We start from the raw sequence: 26,857 nt of genomic DNA on the forward strand, positions 1-26,857 counted from the left end.
ATGAGGAAGGATTTTTATGTCTTCCAGAGCTTGACAGTACCTGTATTGTGAGATACGTGGACTTTGCAGAAGACAGTTTTTTTGGTTATCTTGCTCTTCAGCTCTGTGAATACACTCTGGATGAATACATTAATACACACCTGTCCAAGGACGACACTCATGCCCTGATGAAAATCACTCAAGAGGTGCTCCACAGTTTAAGTGTCATTCATTGTCCAACTACCAAAGTCCTTCATCAGGATATCAAACCTCAGAATGTTTTGATAGGTGAGAGACACTATAGTATTGCACAGTTAAGCCTTTCACTCTAAATCTAATACATGTTTTACACCATTATGTGTTTAAAAAATGCATATGCAGTGTTTTAAAGTCATTTTCTAGTACATATACTTATGAAAAGCATGATATTGTGATATTATTTATCCTTAACAGATATCAATGGAAATGCAAAATTGGCAGATTTTGGCATAAGTCGCAGAGTTATGTGACAGTGGAACAAACAACTCTATACACAATCCCTGCAGGAACAAAATGCTGGATGGCCAAGGAGACGTTAGACAAACAAGGCTCTGGATATAAGAGGAGCTCTGATATACAGGTTGAGCAACGTGAAGATAGAAAACAGAATATTTCCTGTTTGTAGAGCGATGGACTGAATGATTGTTGTAATTTCAGGTGGCTGGGATGTTGGTATACGACATTGTTTCTGGTGGACACCACCCCTTTGAAGATCCACTTGGTGATGAACTTGAACAGAATCGAAACATAATCAAGGGGACTTACACACTAGAACATGTGGCAGACGAGGTGACAAAAGACCTCATTGAGTGGATGATCAATGAAGACCCTGATGAGAGACCTACAGTGGAGGAGACAAATGTATAAGAAGTCTGTGCCAAGACTGGAAGGCAGTTGTATTCATGCTCCAGCTTGGCTTTTATTATGAAGTAATAAAAAGTCTATTTGAACTCACATGCTCCGGTACTTGTGAAATATGATTGACCAAATATTTCCACAACATACATTTTAAAAGTGCTGAACAAATAGTTATATTGACTATGTCCATCTTAGCTTGCTCATCAATGTCTTAATCGAAATTACGGATTGCCTCTTATCTGCTTGTTGTCCCCTTATGCCATAGTTTGTACATCTCAATTGTCAGTAGAAACCACATTTGTTTCAGCGAGTCAGCCATATCAGCTATGTTTTTTTTAAATAAGTAAATGAGGCTGAATGAACTGTTTCACTGCCAGACAAGGCTCGCTGATACCCTGGTGTATCAGTGGTAAGGTTATGGGACTGCTGTTGGGACAGCTTTATGTAGCATTTCTGGGCACAGTTTGTCACTGTTATAGTGCAATTCATGTTTTGTTTACTGTTGTGCTCTGTACTGGCTTTGCTGGCATGCATCCCACATTTTTTGGTTTTGTTTGCCCCACCAAGATTTACATGCTAAAATCACCACTGGTTGCAATATATAACTTTTTGGGCAACCTCACCAATTTCACATACAACTGTGAGTTATAGATCTGTCATTCTTGTTGAAAGCCAGTCTAAAAGCAGTAGATCTGTTCTATGTGTACTTTTCTATGCTTCACGTCCTTAATTTTTGTTTTTGCGTCTTTTACTTAGAACTTATAGCCACTTTGGCTTCATAAACCACCAGAAGCTACTGTTTAGCACAAAGAGCATTTGATTCTGTCTCATCTCCTCTACCTTTGTCACGTCTACTCCTACTCCTACTCCTACTCCTACTCCTGCTCCTGCTCCTGCTCCTGCTCCTCCCCTCCAGCGTTCGACGTCGCCGGTTTACTAACCACCGGTCCTGGGAACCATCATTGCGCACCTGGCATTCATCACTACGCTCACATGTGCTTCATTATTAAGCACACCTGTACTCCATTACCTCACTTATTACCTCCCCTTTATCTGGCACTCCCTTAGGAGTATTAATACAGTATTGTATTATTTTGTTCATGTCTAGATGTGACTCCTATGTAGTATTTGCCCATGTTACTTGCTATATTAAACTTACCCCCTGCTTCTCGACTCCCAGCATCTAGGTTACAGAATACTGCCTCACGAAATGGAAGCAGCAGACGGTCGACGAGCAGGGATACCTACTTTGTCAACACCACGACCAGCTGGCACAATTGGGGACGGCTATGGAAGAGGCTCTTCGCAGTGTTCAACATCTCGAACATACCCGAGAGGCGTTGCCTTCAACTAGCGGAGGATACACTACCACCAGTCAACCTAGCACACCAGCCCATTCAGCAAATTGTGCAGGTCAGCGATGTCCCTCCCGGATAAATATGACAGCACCCCATGTAAATGCTGTGGCTTCCGACTACAGTACTCTCTCTACTTTTTGCACCAGATGGGAGCTCCTACCACCGACAGGTCCAGGGTTGCCACAGTTATTTCTCTGCTGACTGGGCGGGCATTGGAATGGGCCATAGATGTCTGGGAGAGAGGAGGAACTGGATTCGTATGAGGGGTTCATGGCTCGGTTCAGAGATCTTCGATCATCCACTGGAGGGCAGAGAGAGGGGTGAGTGCCTACTCCAACTACGGAGGACCAGACGGCTGCCGAGTACGCGCTCACCTTCTGGACAGTAGCAGCATCCAGCGGCTGGACTGTGCGAGAAGGTTCAGATGGAACTGGCCTGTCGATGACAACCTCTGCTTGAAAGCACTCATCGCGATGGCCATCCACTTGGATAACCTTCTTCAGGAGCATCGGCACTCATCGCTTCTCTCCCTCCCTCAGTGAAAACTTTGTATCAGAGCCTGAACCCATGGCGGTAGGGGTCACTTGCCTCCCCGTGGCGGAGCAATGCAGACTGCGACAGCTGGGGCTCTGTCTCTATTGTGGTCAAGGAGGGCACCTGCTCCAGCAGTGTCCGATACGGCCCAACTCGGATCCACGAGAGTAGAGGGATGGTCACGATCTTTTACCTCCTGGGGCAGGTGTGAGTATCCCCCTCATCACTTTCTGCCAAACCCTTTTTGGTGGCGATCGCACTATTTGACTGTCCCTCATGTACTGTTTCTACAGCAATAATGGATTCCTGTGCCGCGGGGAACTTTATTGACCAGACCCTTGCCTCTCAACTTCACCTCATACCCGCTCTCCTCTCCTTTCCCGGTTCAAGCCCTCGATAATCAGCAACTAGGTTCCGGGACCATCAGACACGTCATCAAACCACTCACTGCGCCCCACAGCAGATGCCGCTACCCTCTGTCGGTGGCTGAAACCCAGGCCATGGAAGAGTACATCCATGAGGCGCTCCAACTAGGTTTCATCCGCACGTCCACTTCTCCTGTGTCAGCAGGTTAATTCTTCATGGCCAAGGATGGAGGGTTACGCCCATGTATTGATTAGAGGACTCAATGAAGTCGCCACCAAGTACCGTTACCCTCTCCCATTGGTGCCCGGCAGCCATCAAAGAGCTCCGCGGGGCCCAGTTCTTTACCAAATTGGACCTACGGAGTGCATACAATCTCATCCTCATCTGGGAGGGGAATGAATGGAAGACAGCTTTTAGCACAATATCTGGTCACTACGAGTGTTCCAGGCATTCGTCAACGAGGTGTTTCGGGACATGCTCTGACGCCAGGTGGACGTGTATAGCGACAACATCCTGGTTTACTCGGCAACCTTGGAGGGTCACATTGCGTGGATGATAAATGAAGACCCTGATGAGACCTACAGTGGAGTAAACCCTGACTCATCCCTCCTTCTGGAAACCACAGAGGTGAAAATCCTTATTTGTCAATTGAGAAGTTGTTTTATTAGTATGGCACTGTGTATAATGGGTAATAAATTATGATTAACCACATTTCTTACATTGCATTCAACGCACAAACTAAAGCTAAACATAAGGACAAACATTTATGGATCAGGATTCCAGTGACACAATGATAATACTGTACATCCATAATGAGTTAATATTATTCGGATGCTTAGGCAAAATGAGCGAATGCTGAAGTATATGCATTAAACTGAGTACATGAATGTATGACTAGACATTTCTACTGTACATTGTCTTTCAGGAGAGTTGGGAATGAGAGGTCGGGAAGTGTCATGATGCTGACCCAGAGCTTCTCGACGTGCTATGGAGAGAACCTGTCAGTGGAGATCCAAGGTGAACCAGATGTCATTTTATTAAATGTGTGTATACATGTGTATTAAAAGAGTGGGAGTACCCTCTCCCCTGGCAGAGTGTAGAAAGCTCAGAGGCTACACAATTTACAGATTGTTTTGTGTTCACAGCTGCCCTCTGATTTGATCAAAGATGGATGGCAGAAAGCCCTACCCTGAGAACATGTTGGGGTTATTACGCTTCATACGCAACCTCCATGAGCACTAGTAAGTAAGACTAATGTTTTTCCCAATACTAACAGTTTTCACTCTCTTACCATTGAAGGTGGCTGAGTTTGTTTCTCCTTCTGCAGTGCTGAGGATTTAGAATCTGTTGACCTGATGAAAATGTTCCCTGACCTCTTTGGATGCGTCTACATGTTGGCCAAGAAACAGGGGTGTCAAAAAAAGACTTATGTTGCTCTTTGATTGGCTTTATTATATTGAGAGATGCATTAACATTTTAGGGTGGTTAATAGAAAACTGTTGATGATCAAACCTAGGTAGGAAACGGTTATTAAAGTTTTATTTTGCAGTGTTTGGTAATTTAGTATGCAAATAATGATGACTCTCCTACGTAGTTTGTCAAATGCAGTGTACCTGCTGAGAGATGGAGGGGATGAGAGGTGAGAACATCAATCTCATCTTCATGTATGACATTACATGCAAGATCTAACCACATGTGCACGTAATTAACCTTTGTTATTCAAGATCCCATTTACTTTAACATTTGAACAGCAGTTTTCACACTTACATTTTGTTAAACTTTTTAGATATACTTTCCTGAATTGAAGCATGGGACCAAATCTGTCAGTTTTCCATGCTTACGGACACGACTTGCCATGTCAGGTACTTGAACACGATCATTAATATTGTCACTAGGTATTTAATATTTTTAAGGTTTAACTAAACCCTTTTGCCATGGTATGACATGTTTTATATTTGTAGATGAAATTCAACACAAGATATGTTGAAGGTGCTGGACTGGGAAATGGGAAGCAGATGGAGATGCTGTGGTCGTATCTGAGGCACTTTGGGAAGGTCACTAGATGACGCCGTCCCATCGTATTGACCTCCTGACTGATGCCCTTCACCATGAGAAAAGATGTGCCAGAGGCAACGTTAGTACACTTGGAATTGTCATTTACTTGATGCTGGTTGACTCTTGTGATGTTCCTAACATTTCCTGTTTTTTATTTTAGTGGACGACAGTTGCAACAGAAGCAGAATGGAAAATGGCAGAAATTGCAGTCTCTAACAGGTAAACCATTGCATCAATTCTCTAAGAATAGAATTTCAGTATTGATTAGAATTTGTCACATCTGTCAATTATGTTTTAGGAACAACACTGGACACCATTCGGGATTGTGGCAGGAATGTTAGTGTCACCCTTGAGAAGCAAAAACCTGCTCTGTGTTGGGATAAGCAATATGTTGCAATGCTCCAGCAACATACAATAGCAATGTATGTAATTATTTTTAAAAATTTTTTGGCATGCATCTCTAATCCATTTTTTTTTTATCTTCAGGGCCCAGCAGGAAAGTGGAGATGGAATAGCTGTTGCTCAGCTTATGCAGATCGGTAGGTACTTCCTCAGTTAGTTTTTAATAGTGCAATTGTTAGATTAATTAATATAATTGATCTCCCTGGTTAAAGTATTTAGAACTTTTCTGATTACAGAAAACTGAAGACGATGGAGAGGAAGAACGGCATCCTCCATCGATGGTCCCCCACCAGCAGTCTCTTCCAGACTGCACTCCACAGACTGCAGAGTAACAGATTGAAGACCAATTTGGAAGGAACATTCAGTCTGGTGCTAGAACGGAGGTTACTCTGTGGCCTGAAGAGAAAATATGCAGGAAATATATATTCAACAATAGGAACAAGTCAACTCATATCAGTTCTATGATATTTCTGGGTGGGCAAACACAATAAATCAAAAATGTGTTGCTGTTTTTGAACTTGTTTCTGATGCTTATGGTCTATTGTTGGATGGTAATAAAGTGTATAGCAGCTGTTGTCATTTTTGAATGTTTTTGTTTAGATTGGATTACCTTTAACATATTTTTTGTCTGTCTTATCTGTTATCAATAGATGGTCAAGGTATTGCCAACCGCCTGTCCAAAAAGCTTGCCACGGTCGGTAGTAGCATACTCTTTATTTTTATTTATTTTTTTTAAAAGTTTTTTAAGGACTACAACCTGAGACCAAATTTTTCCTCACAGCTCTCACAAGTCCTGGTGTATGAGGATGCAGTGCAGGTGGACAGCACTGTTTGGTCCTGGAGAGCAGGAAGAGCTGAGGATGATGGGGAGTTTCACTTCAAGCAAAGGCTCTCTGTGCTCCATTCCCTCAGAACGGGCGTGTGAAGATAACTGGTACATTGAGGATGAAGCCATCACTGCCAAGAAGTTCTACTCACATGAGCAGGAACTGATCGTGGAGGCCTTACAACATTACACAGAGCAAGATGGATTTAGTCTTGGGGCAAGAGCTGTCCTTGCTGGAATGCTTGCTGAGCATCAGCATGCAGAAGGACAAAGTGAATTGTTCAGAAGTGCTTTTTTGAGGGCAGCGGTATAAACATTGAAGTGGAGGACATTGAGGAAGTGGATGAGGATGATGACTATGATGGGGTTTACGACAACGATGGTGATATTGATGGAGGAAAAAATGTATGAGGCTGAATGTGTCTAATTGTTGTTTGTTTCTTGTCCATTCTGTTTTAATGTATGTAATTCAGTGGTGTACAGTATTTAAGTAAAAAAGGGGGGTAAAATAATAAACATACAACAAAAATGTTTTGTTATTTTTGGGTTAAAGGAAGCACTCTGGCCATTTCTGTTTAATTGTTAGATGTGATATATAGGCCATTCTTTCATGTAATTTACCATTTATGTCATGGTGAGGGGAACCTGACGTGAACCTGGTATACCCCAACCTGAGTCTAATGGAATAGACAGGTTTGCTTCCTCCAAAGTATTGTATTTTCATTGACCTGTTAGTTGTGGAGTTTGTAAACATCAATTTAGATAATTTTGTAAATATTGTAATTCGAACATCTAAATCACCGTTGTCATTTTTTAAATAAATAACTTCTGCATGTGATCCTGCAACATTTAACCATCCAAAAATGGATTTAGCAACAAATGATTCTAGCTTTAAGGATTAAGTGTAAATATTACAGAGAAAAACAAATAGAGATAAAGCCTTGTAGACTCATAATTTCTGATAACTATACTTTGCTGGATAGAGGAGACTCGAGGCCATGGTGTGGTCGAAGTAGCACATAAATAATTATTCTGGTACATGCATTTAGGGCCTACATTCAACATGCAAGAAGCGATAAGTTAGGCTTACATCTTAGATGGAAGGGCATAGTACAAAATGAATAGCATGCATTTCCATCTACAGTTTGGTGTCAAAAGCAATGGCTAAAAATAATTGTATCCATTACAGTGTACATTATGTCTAAACAAACCAAAGAAGAGGTTACAATTTCGGAGTCATTTCCGGTCACCACCGCTGGAACCGATGCAATGTGAAACAGGGAGTTGTAGTTCTTCACAGAAAGCGTAGGTGTATTCGAACCATTGTAGTTCCTAAGCACTGAAACATTTAAACGTTTTTGTTCTGGAATCACAATCATGAAACACCCCTTAAATGTATTGTTGTCTCTACCTTCTTGCCCTTTGTGCTGTTGTCTGTGCCCAATAATGTTTGTACCATGTCATGTTGTGTCGCTACCATGCTGTGTTGTCATGTGTTGCTACCTTGCTATGTTGTTGTCTTAGGTCTCTCTATGTAGTGTTGTGTTGTCTCTCTTGTGATGTGTGTTTTGTCCTATATTTATGTTATTTATTTAAAATGTTTAATCCCCGTCCCGCAGGAGGTCTTTTGCCTTTTGGTAGGCCGTCATTGTAAATAAGAATTGTAAAACTGACTTGCCTAGTTAAAAGGTTAAATAAAATAAATAAAAATTAAACATATAACATGTTCTCACTACAATTTCGGACTTAAAATAACTTTATTTTTAATAAACAGGCCTATAGGCTTTTAGCTAGGGTTGAATATACTCATCAGTAAACTTTGGAAACAGCTTGATTGTACGACTAGACACTTTATGTATACCTTTTACCCCTTTTTCTCCGCACTTTGTAGTTAGTCTTGTCCCATCACTGCAACTCCCGTACGGACTCGGGAGAGGTGAAGGTTGAGAGCCATGCGTCTTCCGAAACAACCCGAGCCGCACAGCTTCTTGACACAATGGAAGCTAGCCGCACAAATGTGTCGGAGGAAACACCTGGCGACCGTGCATGCTTCCGGCCCGCCACAGGAGTCACTAGAGCCCGGTGTGACAAGGACATTCCGACCGGCTAAACCCTCCCCTAACCCGGAGGACGCTGGGACAATTGTGCGTCGCCTCGCAAGCGTTCCCGAAAGTCTCGCGATGTTGCGCCACTGGGTTTACAAACTCTGCTTTTGGGATTCGCTCGCTTCCTCTCTGATTTAAGGAAGAACCGTTCATGTCCGTGTTCGAGGGTCATGTTTAGAAGTGATACATTTTGTCAAATTAACCTTCTAGCTATGTATTATAGGCAAATTGTGACTGACTGTTAATAATGAGTCGTTACTTATGATGCAAGGTGATTTGTAGATCAGTCAGTCAACAGTCCCTTTGATGCTCTTGAACGCGGCCGATGTTTCTTCCGCACTGTAAGCGTCAGCCTTTCTCATCTTAAGAACTCTTAGAGGTATGTACTTTTTAAATAGATTTGAGGCAATTGGCACAGTCCAGTGAATGTTGCTCTTTCGAAGTTATGTTAGTGGAAACAACTAATCATCCGCATTTGAAACTATTAAAATGATTTTTTTCCAAAAGTCTGTCAACAGTACTTTAGTCAGGTAAACCACCACACCTTTAGTTTTATGCACCAGAGCTGTCAAACTGCATGTTTTATTCAGTGCCACAGTATGAATCATAAAACCCGGAAATCGTTCCAATCGTTTTTTCACCATTAATTTTTCCATCTGTGGTTTTAAAACTACTTCATATAAGGTCTGTGTTTCGTGTAGGCTTACCCTGGGGTGGCACATTGATAACCGCGCAAATCTCTCTCGGACATGATAACTTTTATAAATATTTAGCATAGCATTTTTTTTTTTGTAAATTGAAGCGAATACACGGCTTATCAGAACGTCACGCCAAGGTAAGCCTACACCAAACACACAATAAATTAGATGTACAATTCAAATGGTTGTGTTTCAAACTGAAAGTAAACAGCCCTCGACCCTAAACCCTCCGCCCTATGCCCTTGGGGGAATCCCATCGGCCATATTTGTCGTCGGTTCAAATGATTAGCCAAAGCAGGGACGTTTGCAACGTAAGCCCCTCAGCCCTGTTTTTTTAATGGAGTTAACAAGTGTACAATTATGTTCACATCCGGGCTTGAAACGCCCCACAATTCAATTCGCGATGATTGTACATCCGCTAAGAAAAGTATCGCCAAAACTTAAAAACTCTACGTCGATATGAAGTCATCATACAAGTGTAAGTAAAAACGAAGGTAAATAAGTTAGAAATTGTGCTACTAATGCACAAACACGTCTCATAAAAGTAATGATGTTTTAGTTTGGTTAGCATTTGGAAATTGTAGAAATAAAAACATTTCCTTCTTCAGAAGTAGCTAGGCACGCTAACGTTAATTAGCTAATTAATTTGCTAGCTATCATACAGTAGGCGTATATTAATAATTATATAGTCAATATAAGTAGACATGCAATCATAATTGACTAGCACATATAAAGCGCCACCTACCGGTGGATGAAAACACAATCATCGCGGGATGAACAAGTGACGATTTTCCGGGCAAGGCGGCCATTTACAAATCATTCCTTCTTTGTTACTTTTATTTTTTATTAACAACAAATCCATACAGGAAGTAAATGTGGGAACACAAGTGTGTGTATATATAAATAATATACAAAGGATAATTGGGCTAGGGGTACAATATCACATTACACAAGGACCTTAAGGGACATACATACACTTATTATTCGAACAGCTTTTTTGTTAGTAGAGTATTTAATTGTCTTAAAATACAGTTCAATTTCTTTTTGTAAGGTAAAGAAATGTGGTGTTTTTACCTAAGATGGAAGGAAAAAAGTTCCTTCCTCTCTTGCCCTGCAAGTGTATACTCGTCAGACGTCATGGCACGTCATCAGAAGTGTGCACTTCATTTGTGGGCTGAGGGAATAGGGTGTGTCTTTTAAGTGTTTGGAACGTAAGCAATGTGAAAATGAATGACGGAAAACCGTTGGAACCATTTCCGGGATTTTAAGGGTATTATGACGCTTCCACTGTGGCAGACTATTTGATAAAACAGTACAGGAGTTTTATTATTTATGTATTATTCTCCAAATGAACTCCACCCAATTGTAATGTCCAGTAAGTACACTTAGAATTTATTTTATTTTATATAGCCTAAAAAAAAGGGTTCTATATTTAAGCAATAAGGCTCGAGGAGGTGTGGTATATGGCCAATATACCACGGCTAAGGGCTGTTCTAATGCACAACGCAACGCGGAGTGCCTGGACACAGCCCTTATCCGTGGTATATTGGGCATATATCACAAACCCCAGAGGTGCATATTACTATTATAAACTGGTTACCAACGTAATTATAGCAGTAAAAATAAATGTTTTGTCATACCCGTGGTATAGTCTGATATACCACGGTTGTCAGCCAATCAATATTCAGGGCTCGAACCACCAAGTTTATAAAGAACCTTATAAACTCTGTGGTTAAAACCCTGAATGCTGATTGGCTGATAGCCATGCTATATCAGACCATATATCTCGGTTTACTGATGTCAACTTTGTGAACAGAGTGCCCCATGGTGGCGGTGTGGATATGGAATGGGCAAGCATAAGCAACGGACAACAAACAATTGCATTTTATCGATGGCAATTTGAATGCACAGAGATACTATGACGAGATCCTGAGGCCCATTTAAAATTGTTGCGTTTATATTTTTGTTCAGTATAAGTGTAGATTAGATATAAAGTAATAAAAGGTTAGGCCTACTATAAGTCCCATAATTATTTGTTTTATTTCATTAAAAAGTTAAACTATACTCACCACCTTGCTTTTCTTCATCAGATATCCCTGTGTAGATGACATCGTCAGGAATTATGGAACACAAGATTAATTTTCAAGAACTCCTGGCCAAACTGGTTATCTCAGAGCCAACAGATCCTATTATAAAGTGCATTATTAATAATAATCTGGAGAGGCTGAAGAAACTGATTAGAGGCAAGGACGTCAATGCGTTGTACCCTTGTGTTGAGTTTCAAGATGAAGTAACCCCTTTAATTGCTGCTGTTGCATTTGCAAATCAGGAGATTTGTACATTTCTTCTGGGAAAAGGTGCTGACCCCAACAAACCATCAAGGAGATATTTAGCACCGCTGCATTATGCTGGACGGCATAAAGTTCCAGTGAATATAGTGACAACATTACTGGAAGCAAAGGCAGATCCAAATGGTCCAGCAGAACAATCATTCTCTCCACTTCAATTAGCACATGACAGAGAGGATATTGTGAAGAAGTTGCTAGAATCTGGAGCTTTAATGTGGCTAAAACATGGCGTCCATCCTGCAATTGATCAGAAATTGGCCACAATAATTGAAAACTTTGCCAAAGAGAGTGAGTTCTTTTCCAAAATCAAGCTTTTTTTACATTTTGTACAAGCAATAAAACATTCATCCCCAACAGATGTTTTCAAACACTATGATCTTCACCTACTAGAGGAGAACCCACAAACCCACCTCACTATGATTGATATGTGCTTTAACATTGAAGGTGCAAATGAAGACGAATACTTCCAGAAAGCCATTAAATGGTTGAACGACTCCAAGAAACTAGTTTCCTATGTTGAACATATAAGCAGACGTCTGTCCACAGTTCCTCTGAAATTTAGAGCAGGTGCATTGAAATCCTTATATAGAGTTGTTTGCGCCATGAAGGAAATACCTAATGAGGTGTCACTTACCCTAATTCCTGAGTTAGTGAAACTGATTTCCTGTAAAACAGAAGATTATCTCATGCCATTGATCATTGTTACGCTCTATGGCATCACACAGAAGACAAAAGACAAGGATCGTTGGAGCAACTCTGACCTTGAGAAAATATGCAAGCACATTGTCCCATGCACACAGAAGAAGGGTTATCCCTATGAATTGATGATGTATGCCTATGCCTTGCTAGCAGATCTTTCCACATTTAGTTGTGTTCCTGGTTACATCAGCTCTCTGGGACTGACTCCGGTACCTGACGGACTGCTTATCTGGGGAACGGATGAAAACCTGAAAGCAAAGCTGAGAGCTCTAAACAGGTCCTTAAAAAGACAACATTCAGTCTCCAAGTCAGCAAGTGAAGATTCAAAAGACAGTAATTTGTCAGAAACCAAGAAGAAGAAGAAGAAGAAGAAGAGAAAGGCAAAAAAGAAAGACATACCAAAACAAGAGACAGACACACAAGAAAATAAAACATGTTTAGCCTTCAATACTTCATCTACTCCTGTTGAGGAATCTGGCTTTGATGAATGTTCTAGTGTGAAGCCGATCCAACCCACCATTGACACGTCACCATTACAGCGCAAATGGCACAAAGTCAGCAAGCGGTGGGAGACACAGTTAGAGAAGCTTGCCAACATGGATGAAAGTAAAGTATATAAAGTAGGAAACCTCACTCTAATACATTATGATAGTTACTTTCGCATAGCAAAGGGAAGTGATGGAACTGAGGTCTTCTTGGGCCTGAGGGATGATGGCACTGAAGTAGCAGTTAAGAGAATGATAAAGTCAAACTATCAAATTCTCAAGAGTGAGGAAGGATTTTTACGTCTTCCAGAGCTTGACAGTACCTGTATTGTGAGATACGTGGACTTTGCAGAAGACAGTTTTTTTGGTTATCTTGCTCTTCAGCTCTGTGAATACACTCTGGATGAATACATTAATACATACCTGTCCAAGGACGACACTCATGCCCTGATGAAAATCACTCAAGAGGTGCTCCACAGTTTAAGTGTCATTCATTGTCCAACTACCAAAGTCCTTCATCGGGATATCAAACCTCAGAATGTTTTGATAGGTGAGATACTATAGTATTGCACAGTTAAGCCTTTCACTCCCACTAAATCTAAAACATGGCTTTCATCATTATGGATTAAAAATCCATATGCAGTGTCTTAAAGTCATTTTCTACTATCTATACTTATGAAAAGCATGATATTGTGATATTATTTATCCTTTACAGATATCAATGGAAATGCAAAATTGGCAGATTTTGGCATAAGTCGCAGACTGACAGTGGAACAAACAACTCTATACACAATCCCTGCAGGAACAAAATGCTGGATGGCCAAGGAGACGTTAGACAAACAAGGCTCTGGATATAAGAGGAGCTCTGATATACAGGTTGAGCAACGTGAAGATAGAATACAGAACATTTCCTGTTTGTAGAGCGATGGACTGAATGATTGTTGTAATTTCAGGTGGCTGGGATGTTGGTATACTACATTCTTTCTGGTGGACACCACCCCTTTGAAGATCCACTTGGTGATGAACTTGAACAGAATCGAAACATAATCAAGGGGACTTACACACTAGAACATGTGGCAGACGAGGTGACAAAAGACCTCATTGAGTGGATGATCAATGAAGACCCTGATGAGAGACCTACAGTGGAGGAGACCCTGAATCATCCCCTCTTCTGGAAACCACAGAGGTGAAAATCCTTATTTGTCTCTTGAAAAGTTGTTTGTTAGTATGGCACTGTGTATAATGGGTAATAATGAAAATAATAATAATGAACTTTACTGACTTTTTGTCCCCATGGGGAAATTTTGTTGCAGTGTCATGTACACCATTAAAGTGTCATTTAAATAACAAAACAAATTGACAATACAACTTTCATAAGTTACAACCAATAAAGAGACTAGCCTGCTGGCCTTACTGGATCGATAGGAACATTAGCCCGAGCTATTTAGGAGGGATATCACACCACATTGCATTTAACACACAAACTAAAGCTAAACATCAGGAGATAAGGACAAAACATTTTGTGATCAGTATTCCAGTAATTGTGACAGAATGATTGACACAGTGACACAATTATAACACAATGATAATACTGTGCATGCATAATGAAAATAATTAGTTAATATTATTCAGATGCATAGGATGCTTTAGCTTGGGCAAAATAAGAGACAATGCTGAAGTATATACATTAAACTATGAGTACACAAAGTACATGAATGTATGACTAGACATTTTTTACTGTACATTGTTGTCTTTCAGGAGAGTTGAGTACTTGAGAAGAATTGGGAATGAGAAGGAGGTTGGGAAGTATAGTGATGCTGACCCAAAACTTCTAGAAGCTCTGAAACAAAGTGCTATGGAGAGAACCTTCTGTCAGTGGAAATCCAAGGTGAACCAGATGTCATTTTATTAAATGTATATACCTGTACGTGTATATTAAAACATGTATACACTAACGCAAAAGAATGGGAGTACCCTCTCCCCTGGCAGAGCGTGTAGAAAGTTCAGAGGCTACACAATTTACAGATATTGTTTTGTTCACAGCTGCCCTCTGATTTGATGAAAAAGATGGATGGCAGAAAGCCCTACCCTGAGAACATGTTGGGGTTACTACGCTTCATACGCAACCTCCATGAGCACTAGTAAGTAAGACTAATGTTTTTCCCAGTACTAGCAGTTTTCACTCTCTTACCATTGAAGGTGGCTGAGTTTGTTTCTCCTTCTGCAGTGCTGAGGATTTAGAATCTGTTGACCTGATGAAGATGTTCCCTGATCTCTTTGAATGCGTCTACATGTTGGCCAAGAAACAGGGCTGGAATTCGAGGCCTGGTCTGAAAAACATGTTTCAGAGAGATCTAAGCTCATGATTCTGAAATGTAAACTGTCTGTCATTATAAAAAAAAAATGTAAATTTGAACTGATGAAATATGAACTATTGTAATACTTTTGACTTTTTGTAGGTAGAGCCAATGATTTTATCTGTCTCAAGGACATTTTATATTCTATATTTTCACTGATAGATCTAATATCCATATGTTTTTTACAAATAATGATCTTATATGGTTATAGCCTACATATTATGGGAGTTCATACAAAAATACAGTACACACAAAGCTTTGATAAAAGGTAGTGATAACTTTTTTACTGTCTTCACTTAAGGTATACAGGATTTGTAATAATATAAATGATCTGTATGAGATTTATCAGGGATGTCTGGATCAAAGTATTGACATGTTTTTTATATCTGTGTTTTGCTTGATATGAAAATGAAGTCTGCCCAAGAGTGCATTGAAACAATTGATATCACTGAATTGAGAAATACAATGGAGGAGCTGTGCCGCCCTCTTGTGGATAGAACTGTGAAGGTTACACATGTGGTGATGATCATCAACAGTTTTATATTAATCGAACACCACAATAAAATGTTAATGCATCTGTCTCAATATAATAAAGGCTTTCAAAGAACAATATAGAACTGTCTTTTTTTGACACACCCAGACATTCCCTCCCACCTGCAACAGCTGCTGGTGTAGAGTAAACAAACTAGCATGCAGCAGGAACAAAACATTGTCCTCTTTCTGGTATAAAGCCACAAGCAGCCACACATCCAGCACCAGATCAACCACAATAAAAAACAGACTTCAGAGTCATCAGGAATTCTGACAGGGTAGTAGACCTTCTGTCACCTGTGACACCTGGTGGTCCCTTATCCCACCCGATGAGATGACAATCACCTCATTAAAAGGTGGAAATCATACCAATCACACCATTCAGGTGAATGTGGTCGACATGCTATGTCAGAACTTAATATGTTGTGCCGTCTTATATATTAGAAACATGTTATTTTTATCAAACAACTGCACAGACTAACAGACTTTAATTTTATTTGTTTATTGGGATCCCCATCATCTGGGGTCCAACAACTATTACGTTGTATGCAAGTATATTTGAGATCTCTTTACAGAACAATGAAACAGTGGTGGTAGCATTAGGGCTTTTTGGTTCGTCTGGATCAAGTTATGATCCACCAAAACATGAGGAAAAGCACTTTGCAAACCAAGCTGATGTGGATCAATTCAGGTGATAGTATCAAATCAAATTGTATTAGTCACATGCGCTGAATACATCAGGTATTACCTTACAGTGAAATGCTTATTGACGAGCCCCTAACCGACAGTGCAGTTTAAAAAAATATGGATAAGAATAAGAGATAAAAGTAACAAGTAATTAAAGAGCAGCAGTAAAAAATAACAATATATACAGGGGCGTGTCGGTACAGAGTCAATGTGCGGGAGCACCGGTTAGATGAGGTATTATGTACATGTCGGTAGAGTTAATTAAAGTGACTATACATAGACGAAAACAGAGTGGTGTGGAGAGGGAAAGGGGGGGGAACAATGTGAATAGTCTGGGTAGCCATTTGACTAGATGTTCAGGAGTCTTATGGGTTGGGGATAGAAGCTGTTTAGAAGCCACTTGGACCTTGACTTGGCACTCCGGTACCGCTTGCCGTGTGGTAGCAGAGAGAACAATCTATGACTATTGTGGCTGGAGTCTTTGACGATTTTTAGGGCCTTCCTCTGACACCGCCTAGTATAGAGGTCCTGGATGGCAGGAAGCTTGGCCCCAGTGATGTACTGGGTCGTTCGCACTCCTCTCTGTAGTGCCTTGTGGTCGGAGGCCGAGTAGTTGCCATACCAGGCAGTGATGCAACCAGTCAGGATGCTCTCGATGGTGCAGCTGTAGAGCCTTTTGAGGATCTGAGGACCCATGCCGAATCTTTTCAGTCTCCTGAGGGGGAATAGGTTTTGTCGTGCCCGATTCACGACTGTCATGGTGTGCTCGGACCATGTTAGTTTGTTGGTAATGTGGACACCAAGGAACTTGAAGCTCTCAACCTGCTCCACTGCAGGCCCATCAATGAGAATGGATGCGTGCTCGGTCCAAAAAGAGTGCCTCGACTCCTCCCATGGCCCCCTAGTGGATACCCACGACACAAGGTGGACTTCCTCTCTGGGTGGAACGCAACAAAAAGAGTCTGACTACACCCACATGCACACAGATCAAAGGAGGGCGCTTCTAGCCGCCTTCGCAAGCATCCCCGAAAGTCTCGCCTCTGGGTTTACAAGCTCTGCTTTCGATCTTCGCCTCTTCCTCTAAATACTTTTTATAAGATAGACCACAGGCTGTTTCCAATGGCAACAAATGAGTAACAGTGGCCAGAAAAAACAATGAGGTGGAAGGTAGCCTAGTGGTTAGAGTGTTGGGCCAGTAACTGAAAGGTTGCAAGATCGAATCCCAGAGCTGACAAGGTAAAAATCTGTCGTTCTGCCCATGAACAAGGCAGTTTTTGTTGCGTTCCACTGTTCCTTAGGCCGTCATTGAAAATAAGAATTTGTTCTTAACTGATTTGCCTAGTTAAATAAAATAAAAGAGTCAAGCACGAGCTTGCGGGATCCTATTAGCCCGTTTTGGCATATATCTGCATATTTCCGTTAGGGAACGCTTACTCAGAGTTCACGTGTGCAATAACTCAATTCGCCTTTGCATTCCTTCTAAACGCTATTTTTTAAAACCTTAGCAAAGGTTAAAGTCTACAAAACGTAGTCCACCTTGTTCATAACATTATTATAGTTTTGGGAACAGAAAACTGTACTGAAATAAAACCCCGAAAATAATCGATGAGAACATTTGCATAATGTCGGCCAAAACCCATCTTCTCCCACTGCCGGCCACTGGGCTTCTTACTACAATATTTGGTAGTGAGTGGAAACGCCAAGCGGATGCTTCACATTTTTACATCCGGTGAAATATCTGTCTCATTGTTCTATCTGTTCTTCCTCTCTGATTTCAGGAAGAACAGTTAATGGCCGTGTTCGAGGGTCATGGCTAGAAGGGATACAGCTTTTTTCAAATGAGCCTTGCAACCATGTATGTGTTCAAGACTCAAAAGCAAAATGTATCATGGGTACATTGTGACTGACTGACTTTTTAGTAAATAATAATGAGTCGTTACTTATGATGCAAGGTGATTTGTAGAGCAGTCAGTCGACAGTCGCCTGCAGGGGTTTTGATGCTCTCGAACACGGCCGATGTTTCTTCCGCATCAGTAGAGCGGGCACTGTGCGCTTTCACTTTTCTCTTAAGAACTCTTAGAGGTATGTACTTTTAAAATTGATTTGAGGCTTTTTGTACAGTCCAGTAAATGTTACTCTTTCCGAGTTATTTTAGTGGAGACTATAAATCCTCCGCATTTGAAACTATTAAAATGAGCTTTTCCAAAAGTCTGTCAATAGTACTTTAGTCAGGTAAACCACCACACCTTTAGTTGGTGTGCACCAGAGCTGTCAAACTGCATGTTTTATTCAGTACCACAGTCCAGTCATAACATGTTTTTTCACCATGAATTTTGGCATTTTATTATGAAGTAACGCTAGTTCTAAAATCCCAGGTCTGAGTTTCGTGTAGGCTTACCGTCGCATGACATTTGGATAACCGCACAAATCTCTCTCTCGGACAAGGTAACTTTTATTGATAATTAACATTGCAAATGTTTGAGTAAATTGAGGCGAATACACGGCTATCAAAACGTCACACCAAGGTAAGCCTACACTAAACGATTTTTTTTGTAAAATTCACAATGTGAAAAATGTAATTCGGAAAAACCATTAGAACCATTTCAGTGTTTTTATGTGTATTGACACGTCCACTGGGACATATTTTACTGTACAGTACACTCTTTATATAGCCTACAAAAGGGTTCTATATTTATAACCTGGTATATGGCCAATATACCACAGCTAAAGGCTGTTCTTTGCAAGCCTGTTCTTTCACGACCCGAGTCCCTGGATACAGCCCTTAGCCGTGGTATATTGGACATATACCACAAACCCCAGAGGTGCCTTATTGCTATTATCAACTGGTTACCAAAGTAATTAGAGCAGTAAAAATAAATGTTTTGTCATACCTGTGGTATACGGTCTGATATACCACGGCTGTCAGCCAATCGACATTCAGGGCTCAAACCACTCAATTCATAAAGAACCTTTTAGGATGCCATATATGAATCAAGCAATAAAACCCCTTTGGATTATAGAAACGCAACATATAAAGTGTTGGTTTCACGAGCTGAAATAAAATATCCCAGAAATGTTCCATACACACAAAAAGCTTATTTCTCTCAATGTTTTACATCCCTGTTAGTGAATATTTCTCCTTTGCCAAGACAATCCATCCACCTGACAGGTGTGGCATATCAAGAAGCTGATTAAACAGCATGATCAATACACATGTGCACCTTTGTGCTGGGGACAATAAAAGGTAACTCTAAAATGTGCAGTTTTGTCAAACAACACAATGCCACAGATGTCTCAAGTGTTGAAGGAGCGTGCAATTGATATGGTGACTGCAGGAATGTCCACCAGAGCTGTTGCCAGAGAATTTAATGTTAAATTCTCTACCATAAGGTCTCACAACCGCAGACCACGTGTATGGCGTCGTGTGGCCGAGCGGTTTACTGATGTCAACTTTGAACAGAGTGCCCCATGGTGGCGGTGGGGTTATGGTATCGGCATGCATAAACTACAGACAACAAACAATTGCATTTTATTGATGGCAATTTGAATGCACAGAGATACTATGACGAGATCCTGAGGCCCATTTAAAATTGTTGCGTTTATATTTTTGTTCAGTATAAGTGTAGATTAGATATAAAGTTAGGCCTACTATAATTTGGTTTATTTAATTAAAGGTTAAACTATACTCACCACCTTGCTTTTCTTCCTCAGATATCCCTGTGTAGATGACATCGTCAGGAATTATGGAACACCAGATTGATTTTCAAGAACTCCTGGCCAAACTGGTTATCTCAGAGTCAACAGATCCTATTATAAAGTGCATTATTAATAATAATCTGGAGAGGCTGAAGAAACTGATTAGAGGCAAGGACGTCAATGCGTTGTACCCTTGTGTTGAGTTACAAGATGAAGTAACCTCTTTAATTGCTGCTGTTGCATTTGCAAATCAGGAGATTTGTACATTTCTTCTGGGAAAAGGTGCTGACCCCAACAAACCATCAAAAATATTTTTAGCACCGCTGCATTATGCTGGACTGTGTAAAGTTCCAGTGAATATAGTGACAACATTACTGGAAGCAAAGGCAGATCCAGATGGTCTAGTAGGCATAGGCCTACCTGTAAAACCAAAGTTCTCTCCAATTCAATTAGCACATGACAGAGAGGATATTGTGAAGAAGCTGCTTGAATCTGGAGCAGTATTGTGGCTAAATCATGGCATCCATCCTGCAATTGATCTGAAATTGGCCACAATAATTGAAAACTTTGCTAAAGAGAGTGAGTTCTTTTCCAAAATCAAGCTTTTTTTAAATTTTGTGGAAGCAGTAAAACAAACATCCCCAACAGAAGTGTTCAGCCGCTTTGGCCAGAACCTTCTACAGGTGAACCCCCAAACCCACCTCACTATGATTGACATGTGCTCTATTATTGACGGTCCATATGCAGAAAAATTCCCCCAGACAGCCATTACATGGTTGAATGACTCCAATAAACTAGATTACTATGTTAAAGATGTAAGCAGGCGTCTGTCTACAATTCCTCTGAAATTTAGGGCATGTGCATTGAAATCATTAGACAAAGCTGTTTGTGCCATGAAGGAAATACCTAATGAGGTGTCACTTACGCTAATTCCTGAGTTAGTGAAACTGATTTCCTGTAAAACAGAAGATTATCACATGGAAATGATCATTATTACACTGTATGACATCACACAGAAGACAAAAGACAAGGATTGTTGGAGCAACTCTGACCTTGAGAAAATATGCAAGCACATTGTCCCATGCACACAGAAGGAGGGTTATTCATCTGATTTGAAGATGTATGCCTATGCCTTGCTAGCAGATCTTTACACATTTAGTTGTGTTCCTGGTTACATCAACTCTCTGGGACTGACTCCGGTACCTGAAGAACTACTTCTCTGGGGAAGGGATGAAAACCTGAAAGCAAAGCTGAGAGATCTAAACAGGTCCTTAAAAAGACAACATTCTGTCTCCAAGTCAGCAAGTGGAGATTCAAAAGACAGTAATTTGTCAGAAACCAAGAAGAAGAAGAAGAGAAAGGCAAAAAATCAAGACATACCAATACAAGAGACAGACACACAAGAAAATAAAACATGTTTAGCCTTCAATACTTCATCTACTCCTGTTGAGGAATCTGGCCTTGATGAATGTTCTAGTGTGAAGCCGTTCCAACCCACCACTGACACGTCACCATTACAGCGCAAATGGCACAAAGTCAGCAAGCGGTGGGAGACACAGTTAGAGAAGCTTGCCAACATGGATGAAAGTAAAGTTTGTAGGGTAGGACACCTCACTATTGTAGATGATGCAGAATTCCACATAGCAAAGGGAAGTGATGGAACTGAGGTCTTCTTGGGCCTGAGGGATGATGGCACTGAAGTAGCAGTTAAGAGAATGACCCGAATAAACTATCAAGTTCTCAAGAATGAGGAGGAATTCCTACGTCTTCCAAAACTTGATAATCCCTACATTGTAAGATATGTTGACTTTGCCGAGGATACAATCTTTGGCTACCTTGTTCTTCAGCTGTGTGAATACACCTTGGATGAATACATCAAAGACCACTTACCAAAGGACAACCCTCATGTTCTGAAGGAAATTGTACATGACGTTCTCTCTAGTCTAGGAGTGCTTCACAGTAAAGACACCAACATACTCCACAGGGATATCAAACCCCAGAATGTTTTGATAGGTAAGACCACATTTTATTATGTCTTGACTTAACCTCCTGTTTGCAGAGACAGCAGAAGACACAAACCAATGAACATCAATCAGGGAGTAATGTGAAAAGCATTGAGGAGAATGTACTTTATTTTGAATATAGATTTAATGTCCATTTTAAACAGCACTGATCATTGGAATAAAATACATGATACAACAATGTCATTCTATAATTTAACAATAATGCTAATTATGATATTTTTAAACCACACGTCATTATTAAACTGTTAACATGGTTTTCTCAACAATGTTACCGGCAGGGCGAGATTAGCTGATTTTGGTATAAGTCGACAATTGACCACGGGACAAACAACTGTAAAAACAAGAAGTGCCGGAACAAAATGCTGGATGGCCAGGGAAACTTTGGAGGAAGACAGCAATATCAGATATAAGCGGAGCACTGATATTCAGGTTAGTGTAATGAAAATAGGTAACCATATCCTGGTTTCCATAATGTTTTTCTAATTGTTCAAATGCTTACTGTAATTTCCAGGTGGTTGGGATGTTGACATATTACATCCTCTCTGGTGGACACCACCCCTTTGGCAGAGGTCCTCGATGTGAGGGCAACATTCTGGATGGGAAGTACAATCTGGATCACGTTGTAGATGAGGTTGCAAAGGACCTCATTGAGTGGATGATCAACGAAGACCCAAAAAAGAGACCCACTGTGGAGGAGACCTTGGATCACCCCTACTTCTGGGATGAGGAGAGGTAAGAAGAACTGCTAATACTAGTCAATCAAAAGGTTTGGTTAAATGGGCAATCTGGGATTAAAACAAAATGAAGAGTTCATCTGGGCACTTTTTTTGGTAAACAGCTGAGGGATGCAGCTGGAGAAATGTAACCAGTCATACATTTCTAGATGGAGCTATGTCTGCAAATACTGACCATCCATGAGAACGTATCCCACAGATAAAAATAGATAACTTGTTGAGATGCTTGCTAGGATGCTTTAGCTTGAGCACAAGAAGAGCCAATGCCCAAGTATATAAAATATGCAACATCTATGTATTGACTAGACATTTTCTTCTGAACATTGTTGTCTTTCAGGAGAGTTGAGTACTTGAGAAGAATTGGGAATGAGGAGGTTGGGAAGTATAGTGATGCTGACCCAAAACTTCTAGAAGCTCTGAAACAAAGTGCTGTGGAGAGAACCTTCTGTCAGTGGAAATGCAAGGTAAGCCATATGTCATTTTATGAAATTGGTACTGCACAAAAATATAAACGCAACATGCCACAATTTCATTGATTTTACTGAGTTACAGTTCGTATGAGGAAATCAGTCAACTGAAATAAATGACTTAGGCCCTAAGCTATGGATTTCACATGACTGGGAATACAGATATGCATCTGTTGGTCAGAGGTATTTTTGTGCATTGCCATCGATAAAATGCAACTGTGTTCGGTGTCCATAGCTTATGCCTGCCCATACAATAGCCCCAATGCTATCGTGGAGCACTTGGCTTGCCCACACGACGCCATACACGTGGTCTGCGATTGTGAGGCCAGTTGGATGTACTGCCAAATACTCTAAAACAATGTTGGAGGTGGCTTTTGGTAGAGAAATTGACATTCAATTCTCCAGCAACAGCTCTGGTGGACATTCCTGCAGTCAGAATATCAATCGCATGCTCCCTCAAAACTTGAGACATCTGTGGCATTGTGTTGTGTGACAAAACTGCACATTTTAGTGGCCTCTTATTGTCCCCTGCACAAGGTGCACCTGTGTAATGATCATGCGGTTTAAATCAGTTTCTTGATATGCCACACATGTCAGGTGGATGGATTATCTTGGCAAAGGCGAAATGCTCACTAACAGGGATATAAACAAATTTGTGCACAAAATTTGAGAGAAATACGTTTTTTGTGCGTATCAAACATTTCTGGGATCTTTTATTTCAGCTCATGAAACATGGGAACAAAGCTTTACATGTTGTGTTGATATTTTTGTTCAGTGTACTTACCTGTACATGTTCACTGAGTGCACAAAACATTATGAACACCTGCTCTTTCCCTGACCTAGACTGACCAGGTGAATCCAGGTGAAAGCTATGATCCCTTATTGATGTCTTTTGTTACATCCACTTCAATCAGTGTAGATGAATGGGAGGAGACAGGTTAAAGATGGATTTTTAAGCCTTGAGATAATTGAGACATGGATTGTGTATGTGTGACAAAATATACATTACCGTTCAAAAGTTTGGGGTCACTTAGAAATGTCCTTGTTTTTCAAAGTACCTGCAAAACACCAAGAGGGGGCACACCGGGATGCTGGCCTTCTAGGCAGAGTTACAAAGAAAAAGCCATAACTCAGACTGGCCAATAAAAATAAAAGATTAAGATGGGCAAAAGAACAGACACTGGACAGAGGAACTCTGCCTAGAAGGCCAGCATCCCAGAGTCTCCTCTTCACTGTTGACGTTAAGACTGGTGTTTGCGGGTGCTATTTAATGAAGCTGCCAGTTGAGGACTTGTGAGGCGTCTGTTTATCAAAGTAGACACTCTGATGTACTTGTCCTCTTGCTCAGTTGTGCACCGAGGCCTCCCACTCCTTTCTATTCTGGTTAGAGCCAGTTTGCGCTGTTCTGTGAAGGGAGTAGATCTTCAGTTTTTGGCAATTTCTTGCAAGGAATAGCCTTCATTTCTCAGAACAAGAATAGAATGACGAATTTCAGAAGAAAGTTTGTTGTTTCTGGCCATTTTGAGCTTGTAATCGAACCCACAAATGCTGATGCTCCAGATATTCAACTAGTCTAAAGAAGGCCAGTTTTATTGCTTCTTTAATCAGAACAACAGTTTTCAGCTGTGCTAACGTAATTGCAAAAGTGTTTTCTGATGATCAATTAGCCTTTTAAAATGATAAACTTGGATTAGCTAACACAACGTGCCATTGGAACACAGGAGTGATGGTTGCTGATAATGGGCCTCTGTACGCCTATGTAGATATTCCATAAAAAATCTGCCTTTTCCAGCTACAATAGTCATTCACAACATTAACAATGTCTACATTGTATTTCTGATCAATTTGATATGGACAAAAAATGTGCTTTTCTTTCAAAAACAAGGACATTTGTAAGTGACCCCAAACTTCTGAACAGTAGTGTATAAGTGCCTTTAAACAGGTTAATATAGTAGGTGCAAGGTGCACCGGTTTGTGTCAAGAACTGCAACGCTTCTGGGTTTTTTACACTCAACAGTTTCCTATGTGTATCAAGAATGGTCCCCCAACCAACTTGAGACTGTGGGAAGCATTGAAGTCATATGTGCCAGCATCCCTGTGGAACGCTTTCCACACCTTGTTGTTTTGTGTTCACAGATGCCGTCTGATTTGATCAAAAAGATGGATGGCAAAAAGCCCTACCCTGAGAACATGTTGGGGTTACTACGCTTCATACGCAACCTCCATGAGCACTAGTAAGTAAGACTAATGTTTTTCCCAGTACTAACAGTTTTCACTCTCTTACCATTGAAGGTGGCTGTGTGTTTGTTTCTCCTTCTGCAGTGCTGAGGATTTAGAATCTGTTGACCTGATGAAGATGTTCCCTGATCTCTTTGGATGCGTCTACATGTTGGCCAAGAAACGGGGCTGGAATTCAAGGCCTGGTCTGAAAAACATGTTTCAGAGAGATCTAAGCTCATGATTCTGAAATGTAAACTGTATGTCATTTTAACCTGATGAAATATTAACTAATGTCATACTTAGTCAAGACTCTTTGTAAGTAGAGCCAATGATCTGTGTTAAGGACATTTTATATTCTATATTTTCACTGATAGACCTAATATACAGTCGTGGCAAAAAGTTTTGAGAATGACACAAATATTAATTTTCACAAAGTCTGCTGCCTCAGTTTGTATGATGGCAATTTGCATATACTCCAGAATGTTATGAAGAGTGATCAGATGAATTGCAATTAATTGCAAAGTCCCTCTTTGCCATGCAAATGAACTGAATCCCCCAAAAACATTTCCCCTGCATTTCAGCCCTGCCACAAAAGGACCAGCTGACATCATGTCAGTGATTTTCTCGTTAACACAGGTGTGAGAGTTGACGAGGACAAGGCTGGAGATCACTCTGTCATGCTGATTGAGTTCGAATAACAGACTGGAAGCTTCAAAAGGAGGGTGGTGCTTGGAATCATTGTTCTTCCTCTGTCAACCATGGTTACCTGCAAGGAAACATGTGCCGTCATCATTGCTTTGCACAAAAAGGGCTTGACAGGCAAGGATATTGCTGCCAGTAAGATTGCACCTAAATCAACCATATATCGGATCATCAAGAACTTCAAGGAGAGCGGTTCAATTGTTATGAAGAAGGCTTCAGGGCACCCAAGAAAGTCCAGCAGGCGCTAGGACCGTCTCCTAAATTTGATTCAGCTGCGGGATCTGGGCACCACCAGTACAGAGCTTGCTCAGGAATGGCAGCAGGCAGGTGTGAGTGCATCTGCACGCACAGTGAGGCGAAGACTTTTGGAGGATGGCCTGGTGTCAAGAAGGGCAGCAAAGAAGCCACTTCTCTCCAGGAAAAACATCAAGGACAGACTGATATTCTGCAAAAGGTACAGGGATTGGACTGCTGAGGACTGGGGTAAAGTCATTTTCTCTGATGAATCCCCTTTCCGATTGTTTTGGGCATCCGTAAAAAAGCTTGTCCGGAGAAGACAAGGCGAGCGCTACCATCAGTCCTGTGTCATGCCAACAGTAAAGCATCCTGAGACCATTCATGTGTGGGGTTGCTTCTCAGCTAAGGGAGTGGGCTCACTCACAATTTTTCCTAAGAACACAGCCATGA

At 40.9% G+C, this 26,857-nt stretch overlaps 2 protein-coding genes and 1 long non-coding RNA gene across 8 annotated transcripts in view; all 3 read left to right on the plus strand.

Moving 5' to 3' along the window:
• On the plus strand, positions 1–25,735 carry LOC115198243 (serine/threonine-protein kinase/endoribonuclease IRE1a). 5 transcript variants are annotated; one of them, XM_029760042.1, is made up of 7 exons: positions 1–267; positions 433–598; positions 676–870; positions 13,901–13,938; positions 14,511–14,640; positions 14,796–14,893; positions 14,980–15,719. In XM_029760042.1, the coding sequence occupies exons 2-7, from the start codon at positions 539–541 to the stop codon at positions 15,116–15,118; spliced, it is 660 nt and encodes a 219-aa protein (XP_029615902.1). In that variant the 5' UTR covers positions 1–267; positions 433–538; the 3' UTR covers positions 15,119–15,719. The 5 variants fall into 5 exon arrangements, with proteins under 5 accessions (XP_029615902.1, XP_029615900.1, XP_029615897.1 ...); XM_029760040.1 differs by lacking the exons at positions 1–267; positions 433–598; positions 676–870; positions 14,796–14,893; positions 14,980–15,719 and adding exons at positions 8,601–8,901; positions 11,311–13,302; positions 13,468–13,628; positions 25,385–25,482; positions 25,571–25,735 and having other exon boundaries at positions 13,706–13,938; XM_029760037.1 differs by lacking the exons at positions 1–267; positions 433–598; positions 676–870 and adding exons at positions 8,602–8,901; positions 11,311–13,302; positions 13,468–13,628 and having other exon boundaries at positions 13,706–13,938.
• Positions 1,852–6,946, plus strand: LOC115198245 (uncharacterized). Its single transcript, XR_003879194.1, has 10 exons — positions 1,852–2,975; positions 3,062–3,761; positions 4,060–4,151; positions 4,280–4,375; positions 4,462–4,996; positions 5,096–5,268; positions 5,350–5,408; positions 5,676–5,728; positions 5,828–6,285; positions 6,373–6,946. It is a non-coding gene; the product is annotated as an uncharacterized LOC115198245 (long non-coding RNA).
• The window catches only part of LOC115198244 (serine/threonine-protein kinase/endoribonuclease IRE1a), a 28,683-nt gene continuing 19,919 nt past the window's right edge, over positions 18,094–26,857 (plus strand). The window contains exons 1-3 of one of the 2 annotated variants that reach the window (XR_003879193.1): positions 18,094–18,409; positions 20,039–22,476; positions 22,559–22,725. The gene's annotated coding sequence lies outside the window, so the exon portion shown is untranslated. Of the gene's footprint in view, positions 18,410–20,038; positions 22,477–22,558; positions 22,726–26,857 lie in introns of those variants that run through there. The other variant, XM_029760047.1, reaches the window with a different exon arrangement.

Source organism: Salmo trutta, chromosome 8 (genome assembly GCF_901001165.1).
Source record: "Salmo trutta chromosome 8, fSalTru1.1, whole genome shotgun sequence".
Lineage (NCBI taxonomy): Eukaryota > Metazoa > Chordata > Actinopteri > Salmoniformes > Salmonidae > Salmo > Salmo trutta.